The sequence below is a fragment of the Vulpes vulpes genome, chromosome 1, assembly GCF_048418805.1.
Source record: "Vulpes vulpes isolate BD-2025 chromosome 1, VulVul3, whole genome shotgun sequence".
NCBI lineage: Eukaryota > Metazoa > Chordata > Mammalia > Carnivora > Canidae > Vulpes > Vulpes vulpes.
In genome coordinates, this window is record NC_132780.1 from 59,298,318 (window position 1) to 59,315,553 (window position 17,236).

General features: G+C 33.2%; 1 protein-coding gene across 10 annotated transcripts in view; it reads left to right on the forward strand.

Moving 5' to 3' along the window:
- TRDN (triadin) overlaps nucleotides 1-17,236 on the forward strand; it is a 363,753-nt gene that overhangs the window by 319,286 nt on the left and 27,231 nt on the right. For 5 of the 10 annotated variants that reach the window (XM_072765072.1, XM_072765079.1, XM_072765084.1 and 2 more), the window contains 11 exons: nucleotides 668-697; nucleotides 2,688-2,735; nucleotides 4,773-4,829; nucleotides 6,040-6,057; nucleotides 8,486-8,530; nucleotides 9,698-9,718; nucleotides 11,472-11,498; nucleotides 12,233-12,271; nucleotides 12,645-12,680; nucleotides 13,718-13,762; nucleotides 16,529-16,552. In XM_072765072.1, the coding sequence (XP_072621173.1) occupies nucleotides 668-697; nucleotides 2,688-2,735; nucleotides 4,773-4,829; nucleotides 6,040-6,057; nucleotides 8,486-8,530; nucleotides 9,698-9,718; nucleotides 11,472-11,498; nucleotides 12,233-12,271; nucleotides 12,645-12,680; nucleotides 13,718-13,762; nucleotides 16,529-16,552 (390 nt within the window). Of the gene's footprint in view, nucleotides 1-667; nucleotides 698-2,687; nucleotides 2,736-4,772; nucleotides 4,830-6,035; nucleotides 6,058-8,485; nucleotides 8,531-9,697; nucleotides 9,719-11,471; nucleotides 11,499-12,232; nucleotides 12,272-12,644; nucleotides 12,681-13,717; nucleotides 13,763-16,528; nucleotides 16,553-17,236 lie in introns of all 10 variants that reach the window. The other 5 variants (XM_072765074.1, XM_072765081.1, XM_072765086.1 and 2 more) reach the window with 3 other exon arrangements.

The following is a 17,236-nucleotide window of genomic DNA, read 5'->3' on the forward strand; positions in this document are numbered from 1 at the left end:
TTTCTGAGCAATTCTTGGTATTCCTTGGCTTATAGATCCATCCACTCCAAGCTCTGTCTCCAACATCACATAGCCTTCTTCTCCCAGTGTGTCTCTATTGCTGTGTCTCTTTCCCTCTCCTTATAAGGACACCAGTCAGATTGGATTCATTAAGGACCCATCCTGCTTCAGTATGACCTTGTCTTATTTAATGAATCACATCTGCAACAATCTGAATTCCAAATAAGATCGTATTCTGAGGTATGGCAGGTTAGGACTTCAACACATCTTTTTGTGGGATGTGATTCAACCTGTAACACTATTTGTCTAAATTTTAAATCATAAAAGTATTCAAATATATTTCAAAGATACTCTTTCATTCCTGCCATCAAATAATTTATATTGACACTAAAACTATACTCCACAATAATCATCTTGAGAAAACAGAAAATCAACGTGAAATTAATTAGTGGTAGCAACAACTTAATGGCAGATAAGTATATTGCATGGTATTAACTACTGCGTACTTAATAGTCCAGCACTAACAAACCAGCAGGAAACAAATAATTTTTAGGAAAATTCTGCCTTTTTAATTATGGTAAACAAAATAAAATGTTTCCAGAAATGAGTCTGTGCTTTGGTTTATTTTTTCAGATTTTAAAATCTCTGCCTTTTGTTTTCCTTTTAGAGTCACAAGTTAAAAAAGAGGCAAAACCAGGTAAAAATATTTTTATTCTTAAATAGATACAGAACTGATATTGCCTTCATTTTTAGAACTAAAAGAGCTTACCACCTGTCAACTGGAGATCTGCAGAGTCTCCCAGAGCCTCATTATTTTTCCTACTTTTTTGCTCAATATGGTTTTATGGGACTGGGTTAGCTGAGAACAGGGATATCCTGTAAGCGAGAACATCTAGAAGATGGCTTTAAATGGACCTCAGCAGACATTCTGGGTTTCAGAAGACATCTCTTGGAGTCCTTCAAACCCTAGGATGATCATATTTAATTTGTAGGATTATTTCCAAGGACATAGCAGAGTTATAAAATCACAGATTCATAGACTACTGGGGTTTGAAGAGAAAAATGGCAAGAACTTATTAAGCATCTATTATGAGCTCAGAAACAGCACAGGATTTTTATTGCCATTATATCACTCCGAGGGACATGCAGCAGGACAATTACTATCCATATTTCATGCCTGTGGAAATAGTTCAATAGACTCAATTCAGAAAATAAGTTATTTTTCCAAGATTTTCAAGCTAATACATTGGAGCTAGGATCCTGCCCATGTTTGATTTACTCAAAACTCCCACTAAGAGATTGTCCCAGACTAAGGATCATTTTATTAAGAGGTAACATTGATCTAAAATCAAGATGACCTTTCCAAGTTTACATTGCTGTGTAGTGTTTGAGTCCTAGCTCTGGTACCAACTAGCTACTGGCCTGAGGCAAGTTAAAAAAACAAACAAACAAAAAAAAAAAAAAAACCTCCAGCTCTATGGAAGTTAGTCCTTCACTAAAATATTACACAGCAGGATTCCTCAATATCAACACATTCAAGAATCCAAATTTAGATGGACATAGAATACTACCTTAGTCCTTTAATTCTCATCAAATTTACCTAGTAACTGATCATAAGCTTAAATCTAGTTGCTTTTATCAATAATATATTCTTAATGTATCAAGCCTTATAAATGCCTAAGTACTGTCTTTGTAAAATTTGTATTTATTTATTTTAAAGTTTTTTTAATTTATTTAAGAACTCTCTACATCCAGCATGGGGCTCAAACTCAAGACCCTAAAATCAAGAGTCTCACACTCTTTGGACTGAGCCAACCAGATGCCCCCTAATTATTCTTATAATTTATTTTCTGACTGTATTTTTTTTCTGCAGATGCATGTGACCAGATGGAAACATTTTGCATTTTCCTTATTTTCTTTTTTAAAACGGAAGCCCAATACCATTTAAAACTTGTAGTTCAACCTACTGCCATTTAAAACTTTATGGGGCACTTGGATGGCTCAGTCAATTAAGCATCTGCCTCCAGCTCAGGTCATGATCTCAGTGTCCTGGGATCAAGCCCCACATCGGGGCTCCTTGCTCTGCTGGGAGCCTGCTTCTCCCTCTCCTACTCCCCCTTGCTTGGAGCTCTCTCTCTCTCTCTATCTCTCTGTCAAATAAATGAATAAAATCTTTTAAATAAATAAATAAGCAAACTTTTATTTACTATTGTAAAACACCACAATTTTGCAGGTAATTTAATTGATTCTGATTTTTTTTCATACATGAATATTTTTTTTGAACTTCATCTGAAAAAAACTCAAATACATATATATATCCATTTCATCCCAAATGTTTATATAGAATTTTGACAAGAAAATGTTAAATATTTTCAGTAATATATACTTGCTATCTATACTTTGGCATTTATGTTTTATTGCAGCCTATGTCTTGGAAGTCATAAGTACTTAAATGTAAATAAGAATTCTTGGTATGTAGTTTCATGCAACCAAAATCTTTAAGTTTTTCACATAAATTAAAATGACACGAAAATCTAGAAACAGTTTTTCTCCATGGACACATTCATTGAAATCTGTTATTCTCTGCATAACAAATCACTGGCCTATGAAACAGGAAATAAAACCACCATATGTTGATTTATAAATCTTCCAAATATCTGAAAAGATTTTCTTTTTATTATTTTCAGAACAAGACATAGCAAAACCAGAAAAGACTGTTTCTCATGGGAAACCAGGTATTTTGCAGGTGGTACCTGTAGTATCAAATTGTCTTTCCTTGGTCCAGTTTCAGCAGGATGAAGAGCTTAATGTCGAATCTAAAGTTTTCAGGATGATTCATGTCTTAAGTCATCCAACTTCTAGAACATCTCCAATTTTAGTCATCTCCACAACGTGTTCTGAACTGAGGACTTGACCTGTCAAGTGTCACCTGCAGCTAGTCTATCCCTTCCCAACAGAGACAGCTTAATCTTATTTTAAAACCACATTTCCTCAAACTGTAAGATTGCAGGAATCTGAAACAATGAAATCTGCTTTTTATGTATTAGATGGAGGATGTCCATCTATTAGGAGATCTTAGCACTCGGGTGAATGGGCTCTATGGTTTTTTTATTCTGTCCTGTTTGAGGCAAGTCATCTTTGGAAAACTTCTAATTCAGAATGGCTCATTCAAACACAATCATTTTAAATTCCAACAACCCCAAGAAAAGGAAATCAACATTTCGCCCTGCTTCCTTTCCTCCTTCCTTCTTCCATCTTTGCCTCACTTTTTTTGTTTTTCATTCCTGGAGATAATAGAGGTAAGCCTGTATGTTCTGCTCATAAAGAGACCTACAGAATTTACCAACACAAATTTATCAATTGGATTTTTTTATTCAAGAATAAAAACTTTTAAGTTTTTATAAAGATATTTAATTATTTGAGAGAGTGGGGGTAGGGAAAAGGCAAGCAGACCCCGCTCTGTGTGCAGAGCTGGAGGTGAGAGACTGGCTGTCATGACCCTGAGATCATGACCTGAGCCAAAATCAAGAGTCAGCTGCCTAACTGACTGAGCCACCCAGGAGCCCCCAAAATAAAAACTTTTAAGTTTTCATTTATGCTAATTAAATATGAGTTTAATTTTGAGGCAGTCCCGTGCCTCAGTTATTGTGTCCTTCATTCCAGACCGACTTGTTTACCCAAAGCTATGAACATGGTTAGGGAAGAATTTTTAATAAGTTAGAAACATAGTTTCTCTAAGCCTATCTTAGGAAACATTTTGCTTACACTTTCAGACTTTTTACTGTAGAAAAACTGTTTAAAATGGGTTTGAGGCCATTTGATTTCCTTTGCCTATGTTTTAAAGTATATGAGACACCAACAGGAATACGAAAAACAGACCAGGAGCATGAGGAGCCAAGAATAGCTGTCTGTATTCTAAGGTTCTAAACAGAACCTTAGAAATAACTTTTAGAACCTCCTCGCTAATGAATAATAAAACCCTATTATTTTCCTGATAGTCCCAAATGTCAGTCATTTTGAACCGAAATACAGAGTGAGACTTTAGTCTCTGAGAGTACAATAAGCATACTGTCCTCCAGCCACACCTTCCTTTTATTTTAGGGATAATGTTCATACTCTAAATTCTGCTTCCCAGGGAAACTTTCTGATTGACTCATTCCTGCTGTTGAATTATTGACAAGGTCAATTTTACATAGGATCATTGTCCTAATCTCTCTACGTTGACCCAAATCTCTTTGATTATATCTATAAAACCATATAGAGGACAGAAGACATCCCCTACATGTATTCCTCTTGCCCTTCCCCAACTCTGCACCATAAAAAACTTGGGTTGCAAGACTAATCTTGGGTTCTCAGGGAGGAATCTTGCACAAGAAAAATAAAAAATTGTTTCTTCCTGCTCTAGTTCAATTATTTAAAAAGAACATGTGTCTTATAAAACAACCCCTGTGTAGATAAATACAGTGAAATACAGTGAAGGCAAGGGGTAGATGTGTATTGGCAGGTCAGGGGATAATTCCAATTGGCAAAACTTTTAGGGCAGGAGAGTTGCAAAGGATGTCTGCAGCTGTACACATTTTCTTTGTGCTCCATCCAATTTGAATGGAAGATATCACTTGCTGCTTTTCCAGGAAAAAAAAAAAGAAACTAAGTTTTTCTCAGTATTGGTGTTATTTCAAAGAAAATACAAAATATCAAACTTGACATATGTCACTGTTTTATACTGATGCATTTACATTTTCTACTTGTGTTAACATTTTTTCCTATCACAGAAGAAAAAGTTGTCAAGCAGGTAAAAGCTACAGAAAAAGCAGCTATAGAAAAAACAGGTAAATAAGATATTTCATATTTTTCTCCTGTTTATGAGCTTTATGTTACTTGAGTACACACATATCTTCACTGAAGTGTGCAGAGTTTCAGCACCATAAATTCTAAGATTACAAATTCTTATAAATACTGAAAGAAATAGTCAATAAAATTAACAATGGAATACTAGAATATTGTAATTTAATTATTTAAGTCTTTTTGATCTAAACTTACATAGAACTTGTGAGGTAATCCAAGTAATTCATTGATTATCATATACTACCAGGTATTTAATCTTATTTTAAAACCACATTTCCTCAAACTGTAAGATCACAGGAGTCTGAAACTATGAAATCTACTGTTTATGTATTATATGGAAAAATATCCTTTCAGGAGGGCTCCACAGACAGTTATATGGTTGTATGAACATAGACAACATACAATATTAAAACTGTATCTCTTAGTATTTCAGGTGAGGAGAAAAGAGAGGTGCACACACTCTTGGCCATTCTGAAGTTCTTTCCTATAGGGATGAATGAAACAGGGTCTTCACCTCAACTGACATCCCAAACTACTGAATCTCTTCACTGAATTCCAAGTGGGCAACAGGCAGTTAACAGAGTCCCATTTCTTACTAAAAGCAAAAAAAGTTCATTTCAAAAGAAAAAGTCTGTGATATAATTTCATTTTAACTAAGATAATCATGACAATCAGATTTAAATCCAATTTCTCAGAAGAAAATATAATAGAATTCAGGAAAAAGCTAATTATAAAATTATAGACTATTAACACATGAGAAAGAAAGAAATCTTATAAGGTCATTTACACATCACTTCACATGTCCCTTGTACTCTATTAAAGCCATTGTCAAAGCTCATAATTTCAGCTAGTATTCCTCTAATTTGCACCCTAAGGTGTTAATGTCGCCTCTGAGGGTCTCGTTTAGTTATATGGGTATTTGGGGATTAGCAAGAGGCTAGCCCAATGTATTTGTATGTCAAATATATAGCTTTAAATTTTGCATACATTTTGGTGTGTCTTAACTCTTCAGCAAGCAGTGTGATTGAAATATTTTCTGAGTGAAATAATAGTGCTCAGAGAGAATGGAATAAGCCTAATATAAGAAGAAAACCTAAAACTAAGAAGAAATAAATACAGAAGATAAAGAGTTACCTATTTCAATGGTTTGTACTCATCAATATGCTATTTTCTTTTCTCTGTTCTTCTCTACAGTCAAGCCCAAACCAGCAAGTAAGAGATGAAAAGAATAAAGTCTAAAAAGCATTGCTTGGCCATTTCAACTTTAATAATTTGCTTGTTTTTTTCCCTTTAATTGTTAATTTTAGTATTACCTTAGTTTAGCTGTATAGATGATAAAATAATGTTTTGCTATAGCTTTTTGACATCTTTGTCTTACACTATTAATACTTTGCTATAGGGACACCTGGGTGGCTCAGTGGTTGAGCATCTGCCTTCCACTCAGGGTTTGTGATTCCGGGGTTCCGGGACCAAATCCCACAGGGAGCCTGCTTCTCCCTCTGCCTCTGTCTCTGCCTCTCTGTGTCTCTTGTGAATAAATAAATAAAATCTTTAAAAAATACTTTGCTATAGTTATACAGAGGAAAAAAACCTAGACCCCCCCTATACCAGAAAGTATCACATTCTGTATTTTCACTTTCCTGGACCACCTTCTCCTTCCAGCTCCAGTTCAAACTCTCAGAGATGAATCTCAACTGAGTCTAGGACAGGACAAATGGAACCAAATATGCAATTGATATTCCTCTGAAAAATATTTGAAATAAAAAAAAATAGGAGATCTCTGCCTCTGCCTCTCTGTGTCTCTTGTGAATAAATAAATAAAATCTTTAAAAAAATACTTTGCTATAGTTATACAGAGGAAATCTCTGGAAGTTGTATCACTATTACTAATACTGAAAGAGTGAGTCCATATGAGCTATAAAATACCACTAAGAAGTTAGGATGAACTGGCAATCTCTCAAACACACATAACAAATAACAAAGGAGAATGAAATGATACACAGTATCAGTGTTATGAACCACATATTGGTTTGGGTAAGTAGCACTAATCACACTGTAGGTAGACTTTGGTGGTTAGAAATCCAGAGATCATAATCATATTGCCATTTGTTTATTAAAATCATGGACTTTTTCTCATGAGTATGAACTTAAAAGATCATCCATTTTCAGAGATTACAGTGGCAGAGAGTTCAAAAGCTGACTATTGGGCTCAGAAAGGCATGAGCATGGGCTCATTGTCACACAGTAAATAAGTCCAAAAGTGTGTCCAAATTGTGATGTTGGTCCTTGAATTCTGTGTATTTATGTAACACAATTTCAATGAAAGTGTGTTAGTCAAATATTCCCTGGATCCTGTATGAAAAATGGATCGACACAGTCCAAAGATGAATTTGGTGAGTTCAGTTAGGAGACCACATAAGTGGTTTCAGGAGGTAAGGTGCAAATGTATGGAGCCTAATAGAATATATTCACATTCTAGAACATGTTGCATGTATGTTGACTATGCATTTTGTATTATTATCGTCACTGCAATCCAGTATACTTTTGCAGAGCTGTTATTGTGACAGTTTAATAAGTTGAGTATCAGCTTTTCAATTTTACTTTATTTTGCATGTTTTTCAAATATTAACACTTATACAGATTTAGTTCATGAAAGTTTTATGCTTAAATACTGTCAAGCCCCAAATTACAAATATCCAGTTTAGTCTTATGACCACCTAGGTCCTACCTCTTCCCACCTACTTCACTCTTGGTGCATGTTGTTGGGGAAAAATGGTAGTACTTTTAGCATCTCCAAATTCAGGAGTGAGGGAAGAAAAAGACAGGTAAACATCAATAACAGCTCAGGAGGACTAACCTTGAGGGTGATTTGAAGCACTAACACTTGGCAGTGATCGGCTCTATTTCCAACTATTCTTAACTCCATTCAAAGTATCCTACCCTATAATGGCTTCATTTGAAATTGCACTTTTAAGGAAAGAGAGAGATCTCCTATTTTTTTTTTTATTTCAAATATTTTTCAGAGGAATATCAATTGCATATTTGGTTCCATTTGTCCTGTCCTAGACTCAGTTGAGATTCATCTCTGAGAGTTTGAACTGGAGCTGGAAGGAGAAGGTGGTCCAGGAAAATGAAAATACAGAATGTGATACTTTCTGGTATAGGGGGGGTCTAGGTTAAATTTTCAATGAGAAACTAATGTCCGGCACAAATTGCTTCTGACCTGGCAAAAAGGAACTAGGCGGAGTCAGAGGGGTAAAAAGAGGAGCTTGTAAAATGCCAAAGGCAAATGTCATCTACTTTAAATTATCCCCAAGGAATGATTTTACCTTCAGCAGAGAAAGAAAAATCCTCTTTTTTTTTTTCTCCTCTTTGTCATATTCTATCCTCTTCTTCTTATACCACAAGGCCCCAAGAGGGCTAGTATCTTCCTACTGTCTTACAGGATGCCCTGAGAATGAACCTGACCTTGTTTATAATCTGTTTCTATGGCAATGTGCTTTCTGTGTTCCAACATGCAAATGACTTTGAGGGCATGCTTCCTATATAAACTGAGGATCACCCACAAATACATAAATAAGAAATGCTTGCTACACAAACAATCCACAGATTGCCAATTAATTTTAATTTCTCTTTCTAGAAAAAGCTGAACACCAAGAAAAAGAATCTCCAACTATAAAAACAGGTGCTTTTACATTGTCTTAATTCACTAGTGTTATTAGGTTTAAAAATTCAAACAGAGCATACGAGTGCTTTTCATCTTATTTCCTGGTACTGTTCAGTCTTCTGGTTTTCTAGGAAATCTAGTTTATCTGACATTTTGGTTGTGTTACTGTTGAAAATCATACATTTTGCTAAGTATTATAACATATATGTATAGGATTGTCAAACATACTATTATGATACAGTAGGGGTTTTTTTTTTGTTTGTTTTGTGCTTTTATTTCAATTCCAGTTAGTTAACATATAGTATAATATTGGTTTCAGGAGTAAAATTCAGTGCTTCATCACTTGCATACAACACCCAGTGCTCATCACAAGTGCCCTCCATAATACTCGTCACCCATTTAGCCCATCCCCCCTGCCCACCGCCCTCCTAGCAACCCTCAGTTCGTTCGTTCTCTATAGATAAGAGTCTCTTATATTTATAATAGTAATAGCAGTATTAACAAAATAGTATTACATTCATGGTTCACAAGCCCCTTTCACTGTTGTCCGTGTTAATGCCATTTGTCACACTGATTAAGTTGATTCAAGGTAAGATTATAAAATATCTTGCCAAATTACAGAAATTACCTTTTACTAAAAACTAATCATGAATTTCCACTTGATATCTTTTCTTAAATATAAAATATATAAATGGTAGCTTCATTCTTTAAAAAAATGCTATTTGATTTTTTAAAAGATATGGTAGTTGGCATCATTCAAACTCTAAGGCACACACTACTGGAGGGTGTGAAAATATCCTTCCTTTCCTTTTTCTAAGAAAAATTTAGAATATTAATACTAACATGCATTCTGAAAGGATGATGACACAATATGCATTTTACGCTCCTCAGAAACAGTGAGGCATTCAAATTACCGTGAGCATTCATATTGCATTAAATCAGATAAGATTTCATAGGGATGAAGAGACCAAGAAGATTCTATATCTGAAAGCTTTACGATTTCTTCTGCAGGGAATTTGTTAGGAATATAACTTTAAAATTATTCAAAATGCATTTTCTATTGCTCATTTTAATATGTTTAGCCTACTTCTAGTTTAACTTGGACAGAAATAGGAATATAAAGTGCTGATATTTACCGATAGGGGAAAAATGATCACCGGTTTACTTTTCTTCTTTACTTTTTAGACAAACCCAAACCAACCTCAAGTAAGTGTACCACTTTAAAATGTTAAGAATTTGTTATTTAAATCACACTAATTTTATGATCTCTTTGTATTGTATATGCAGCCAAAAAAAAAGACAGTGTGTTTATTAGTGCAATAGGCAGGACGCCATCACCTATATAAATGATTCTGACAAAGAATATTGTGTGTATCGTATTCATTAATCCTTGAACGTGACTTTACTGAGCACCAATCAGTTATATTACACTGTACCAGGGTATGTGAGGGAATGCCAAAAATGTTTTCTGTTTTCATGCCTATGTAATTAATGCATTTACCAAGATAAGTAATGTTTGTGTAGGGAAAAAAAGTGGTTTCATCTCTCTTTTATGTACCTCCATTTGTTTGTGAGGATGTATTGAGTAAACACGGTATGGAGATTCCTCTAATAGTCACTGCTGGGTTAAGAAAAATTTAGAACACATAATACCTGTCTCCAATTATTAATCTTAGCACATTAGACTTTTATTATTTTACTTTTCAACACCTGAAGGTAAGTTGTTTTAGTAGTTCAGAATCTCTATTTTATTTTGACATTCCAAGCAATAATACCAATGCAACAGCTTTTGAAAATTTATGAAGTTTTATGTAATTCATAAAAATGAAATAATTATTTAATACTGTTAAATTATGACCCAGACTTTAACCTGGGGTAAAAATATGTGCATTTCAATCAAAAGTGTATCTAGAAGTTCTATCTAAAGTTTTTAAATGCCAAGGAGTAACCCGGTTCCTTAAGAGTATCATGACAGTCTCCTTACAAATGCAGCTACAATTTTCTCCTAATTGAATTTGATGTTAAAATATTAAATGTTGCCTTTGGGTTGGAGAAAATCTCCACTACATTTAGCTTTTATTATTGCTAAGGGTATGCAAAAATTAAGAGTTGAAAGTCAAAACTAGAATGCTAATATGAAGTTCACCTTGTAAATACTGTTGTAAATTCTGTTTCGTTTATGAAATGTTATTCATTTTTGTCTTTATTATCATAAAATATTTTAATCATTTTTTCTTAAGTTTTGAATAAAGCTTCCAGAGAAGCTATAGAAGACTTAGAATTAAATGTATCAGGTTTATAGGTATGTTCTCACTTGAACTGAACTGTGAGGAAAAATATATTTTTAAAAATCCTGTCATGTTACATTTTACAATATTATTGGTCTATGCTTTAACTAAAAGAACAAAAAGAGAGGCTGTTTCTGTATTATCAGAGACTTAAGATAAATAACATTTTATATCTTGTCTCACTACTTTGACAAAAGTCACCGAGAGTTGAATTTCTGTGATATTTTTCAACCTCATCCCACAATCCCACCCATTGCAGTTAGTATAACATCTTATACATGAAGTTACTTTATAAATATTCAGTGAATGAATGTATTCGTGCATATATGAAGAACAAGTTAAAAGTCTGTGAAGCAGAGATTTATAATTTGTAATTTGTAATTAAGAAAACCAACCAAAGGACTTCAAATTGATTAATGCGACCATTTAGGCATAGAATGTTTTAGGTTCATTTATCGAGTAGTTCTAATTTCCAAATAGAGTTCTAGTTAGTTTTTCAGAGATATTGGCTATTAGTGCATCTCTTTGCCATTCTGAGCTTATGTGTTTATTGTCATTACTAGTGGAATTTAATAGGAAATAACTAGAGATAAAGCTCAATTGTCTGCTACTGAAATACTATTCTGTCCTTTTCTTTTTTCACTATATTCTTTTTTTTTTTTTCCTTAAAGAGGAAACACCAGAAGTCACAGAATCAGGTAAAAAATTACTTTCCCAAAGGAGGGAACATAGATCCGTGAAGACAGATTTATGTGTAAATTTGAATCTCTATGTAGCTGTGTAACATTTGGGAAAATCTGTTGGATGGCTCAGATTCCTGGTTTCCTCATCTATAGAACAGACAAAATGACTTCCCAAAATTTGGCTTGTTATGAGCTTTAAATAAGATAAGATATGCCACATCCCCACTACCTGGTTTTCTTCTCAGTATGTTTTGATATATCCAGTTGAAGAAAAACTATTAATCAACTGAAACTTCTGAAAAGGCATGTGTCCACTTTTTGCCTGGAGATATTTTGTGACTCTCATTGTTTTTATTTCAGTTCATTTATTGAGCATCCATAGCACCAGATTCTCATTTCCTAAAGAAAACAATAGAAATTCTGGATGTTTTTCCTGTTGTTACTAGTTTACATTTAAATGCATGGCTCGCTAGAGCTTTCCTTCAAAGCACATGAAAACAGAGATAAAAAGAAAAAGGGAGAGGACTCTGCCATCCAGGTGACTGAATATAAGCCAAATAACCAAGCGTAACAAAAATACATATGTTCTCACACAATAGGAGGCATACTCTTCCTTCTTATTTTGAAAAAGCAGAGCCCTGACCCCCTCCACTTATGGGATTAAGTCTCATCTCCAAGTGTTAACTTCACAATTGAGTAAGAAGTCATTTTTTTTAAACTGATGATTTCTTGTTATATTTCCCCTCTAGGGAAGAAGAAAATTGAAAAATCTGAAAAAGAAAGTAAAGGTAAAGATGACATTTAAAGACATGTACACCAAATTAACAATAAAAACACAGAAATAAAAAATACATAATTATACAAATTAGATCATTTAGCAATTCCAGAAAATGTGGACAGAGATTTTTAAAGCATGTTTCAGAATTACAGTTCACTGTAGCATTTTCCAAGCAAGAGGGTAGGTGTCATTTGTTATTAGATATCTAAAGATAATAGGTTAGGTTTAGGTTTAGGTTCTGCTATTTCTAAATTAACAACATAGAATTCTTTTCATATAATGCCTGAATTGTGAATATTGACTACAAAAAAGTTCATTCCGAACCTTAGGAAGACTTATGAATAAATGATATATGACTCAAAATTACCTTTTTTTCTCTACAGAAAAAGCAGAAATGAAACATCTTAAAGAAGAAAAAGGTAATTTTTAAGAGACTGAAAAACACTGCAAAGCCCTAAAGAAAAAATAATTGAGGCTTATTTTTTCACTTTATTATTTTTATTTTTTAAAAGACTTTATTAATTTATTTATTGAGGGGAAGAGAAAGAGAGAGAGAGTAGAGGCAGAGAGAGAGAGAGAGGGAGAAGCAGACTCACCACTGAGCAGTGGCTTGATGCCGGGCTTAATCCCAGGACTCTGGGATCATGACCTGAGCCGAAGGCAGATGCTTAACTGACTCACCCACCCAGGTGCCCCATTTATATCACTTTAAGATAAAACTTGTATTTGTGTATATGATGAGCACTAGTGTAATTAAAGGAAGAAATGTGGGAAATACGGATATGTGGTAATGGCTGGGTTGAAGGAACAATGGATAGCAGGCCGGTCCCAGCAAGCGTGCATTCATGTGTCGTGCCATTGGTGAGCAACAAGTTTAGAAGCTGCATCAGAGTGACTTTATTTTCTTAACATTGGGTGTATTTATTTGCTAACCTACAAAATATAATGATAATCACTGATTTTCAAAGTAGTTATCTGAAAAACTTATAAAGGCCTTACTTATAAAGAAATATTCTATTGTATCAAGAGGAAAGCATTCTTAAACATATCAAAAAGATTGTTAATAATACGACAGGTTGAAAAAAAAAATAATACGACAGGTTGGGTTTTTTTGTTTGTTTGTTCGTTTTTGTTTTTGGTTTTGTTTTGTTTTGTTTTTTTTTTTTTGGTTTATCTCCAAATTCAGTTACTTAGAATGACCCATTGTACATGGAGTCTCATTAAATACTGTAATCACTGCAAACATGTAAATCTGTTTATGCAAACAAAACAATCTCTACTGGTGACATTTGTTTTTGTTAGGTGTTAGAAGAGAAAATTTTTTAATGACCCTGAGAAAATACTTACATTATTTAAATAATTCCCATGTTCCCAAAGCTTAGTTGAAGTGAGCCAAAATTTTAATGAAAATTCCCTTTAAAAAGTCAGAGTTAATTTACATTTTCCTTATCCACAGTCTCAACAAGAAAAGAAAGTCTTCAATCACACAACGTGACAAAAGGTAATCCTGAATCAACTTTGTAAATATTCAAATGCTAAATTGGTATGGAGGTGAGGTGCCTAAATTATGCTTGCACTTAATATTAACACTAAAATTTTTTAAAGCAACAAAGTCTAGCATTTATACACTTCTGCTAATGGCAGAGGAAGTGGACAGGTGGGAAACCTAGCAGGAGATTTACATTTCCATGGAAAACTAGAAAGAAGAAATCTGAACTATTAACAACATAATCATTCAATAAAATATTCCAGTACATACCAGAAGATAAATTTCTCTTTTACAAAAGACTTTCATAATATGAATTATAAGGTCAAAATGATATAGCAGTAAAAAAAAATAGAGCTGACAATTATTTTATGTATTACATAAATATAACCATTATCATAAATAAAGTTTTTATTATTTAAAGTTGGCCTTTAAATTAAGTCCACCTAGACAAAAAGTGTTTTGTAGAGGGAAAATGCCAGCATGTACACAGCAGGAAGATGTCCTTCACCTAAAATAAGAATGACCTATTTTGGTGATATTGACTATCAAAAAACTATAAATACATGTTATAACTGAATTATATAGCCTAGGCGATATAATTTTGAACAAATGTAATTAATTCAAAACGTAATGGGATTTAAATATTTTAAATTTTAAGATGCTAAGTAAACATGTCACAATTGAACAATTGTTTTCAACATTGTAAATATATGGAATTCCAGTGTGGGGGGAAGGGAAATCAGTGCTGTATTTTCACTGGTTCCTTCTTTCTGCTTACTGTATTATGGATGCCCCAAATGGCAGGACTTATCTAGACATATAACTTAGACATATAGTTATCAGTAATTTAGACATATAATTCTCAGTAATATTAGAGGGTAAAATTTACAATAAGAGCAAACCAAATTTATAGAAGCATATAGGGGCATAAATTTTATATTTCAACTTTCTTAACTTTTAGAATATGGCTTAGCATCTTTTAAAATAATTAACCAGAAGAATAAGAAAATTCCAGTTACTTAAAAAAACTCTTTGGTACATCCTTTCCTATTATTTGTTCATTTAATCCTCACAACAGGCCCAATTATCATGCCCAAATGAAAGATGAGGTAGGTGCAATGAGGGAGGTCTAAAATCCCAGAATGTTTACATGGTAGAGACAGGATTTGGTCCAAAGACTTAACAGTTGAACTCATTCATTTACATTTCACTACCCCATCACACTATGGCACACATTAGAGAAGCTTTCTACCAATCAGAGCAGCCCAAAGGTAAAATGTAAATGTACTCAACTTTGTCCCCAAGCGAGTAGTCTGTTCAAACTATAACTTGAGGGCTGTACAAGGTATTTAGGCTTTGGATAGACAGTCCTTTCTTACCCCAATCTGGAGCCCATCATTTCCAAGGTCTTCATATTATGAATACACAAGACAAGGTATTATAAGTAAAAGCACAAGACTAACCCTGAGCTAGTTGAGAACACAGGCACATTCTTATTCATTCCTTCATTCAACAGATGGTTCATTGTATTTCAATAAATGTTTGTTGTATACCTTTTAAGTTTCCATTTTTTAGCCAGTGAAAGTATTTTTAAAGGAAAAAATGACATGCTATTTTGTAATTTTATACGTGAAGCATGTGGTCGTAATATCACTAAAATCATGTGTCTCAAATGAAAAAAATTTTATTGGTATTAACTAACTTTGGTAAATTTGTAACCCTTGGGTTTATATTAGAAGCTCTACAAGTCTCAAAATAAATCATGTAATGCAGATTCATTTAAAAATTTATATATCAAGTCCAGCCCTTTAAATTAGACTAATGGGACAGTAGCTACACTTGGGGTGAACATTCCATAATGTATAAACCTGTCAAATCACTAAATTATATACCTGAAACTTCTGTAAAATTATGTGTCGACCATATTAAAAAAAAAGAAGTTAGACTAATATAGTACAAAGTAAATGTTATGAATTTTTTTTTTTACTTTTCAAGAAGTTAGCATTTCTGTTATAGTATTTGGGACAATCATCTCACTTGATATTTTTGTCCTATATACACACACTTTAATGTAAAACAATACTACTTTGAAGAATTATGGTTTCTCATTGAAACTAATAGACAAATGGTTATGAAAAAATAAACTAATTTTGCATGTAGTTTATTAAGGTTTAGTTATTTGCCCTTATAATTTTTGAAAGGAAAATAATTCTCAATGATACATTTTATGGAATTGAAACTTTAAACAAATATTTAGATTAATTACATCATACAAAGTATTTTTACTCAAGTCAGCTATAATTAGAATTGAATCGAGATCCTTAATTTAACAAAGATCCTACTGATTTTAGTATTTTAAAAGTGTAAATATGTTGTGACATCTACAATGATTAATAGCTTTTCTGATATTTCACATTAAAAATAATCAATATATTCAAAGACCCATGTTCTCAGGCAATAGTTATATTCTTTCATTAACTCTTTTTTTAAAAGTCTTTATTTATTCATGAGAGACACAGAGAAAGAGAGGCAAGACACAGGCAGAGAGAGGAGCAGACTCCATGCAGGGAGCCCGTTGCGGGACTCCATCCCAGGTCTCCAGGATCCCACCCTAGGCCGAAGGCAGGTGTTAAATCACTGAGCCACCCAGGGATCCCCTTTTCATTAACTCTTAATAAGAAAGTCAAAAGATGTTAGATTCTTTCATGTGGTCCATCAACGTATAATTTCTTTGCATTTTATCTGAGTTAAACAAAACTTATTTTCTTTTATTTTTAGCAGAAAAACCTGCAAGAGTATCAAGTAAGTACTGCTTGTATTGAAGATAAATTCTCTTTGGCATGCAGTATAAATCTCCAGCTAAAATTCATAAAATATTTATATTTTTAATGTGTTCAGAGATTGAGTCATTTCATACTAAACCTTCTGACAGGAATTTAACTTTTAAACTTAGTTATGTTGAAACTTAAAAAACTATGTTATTTGAAATGATGACTTGGAACAAATACTTTTCATGTTCTCAAGCCTAAAGATGACTTGCATTCAAATACATAATTTTTTTTCAGCAATTTAGGTAGAATGAAATAAAATAATCTTGTTTCTGCCTTAAACCTTCAATCACTAAAGATTTGCTACAGAGCACATATGGTTGAGTGATCATGTTGTATTCGCTGATGTTTTTCAATGTTCATTAACTTAAATATAATTGTATATCTGAGAAGAATAACAGAGTTAGGAATGGATCTAAGCTTGTAGGTTGTAAACAGACAAAACTCTCAGAAAAAACCCTCTAAAATATCAATATCTAGACACACATAGGCATTCTAAATATACAGGATACGACTTTAAATTTTCCATAAGCTCCTAAAATTCTGGGAAATAGAACTTTCCCTCCCATGTTTTCTGATTTTAAAAACCATCATTTTAAATCAATGCTGTCTAGTGCAAAATCATGTGAACAACACATGTAATTTTAAATTTTCTAGT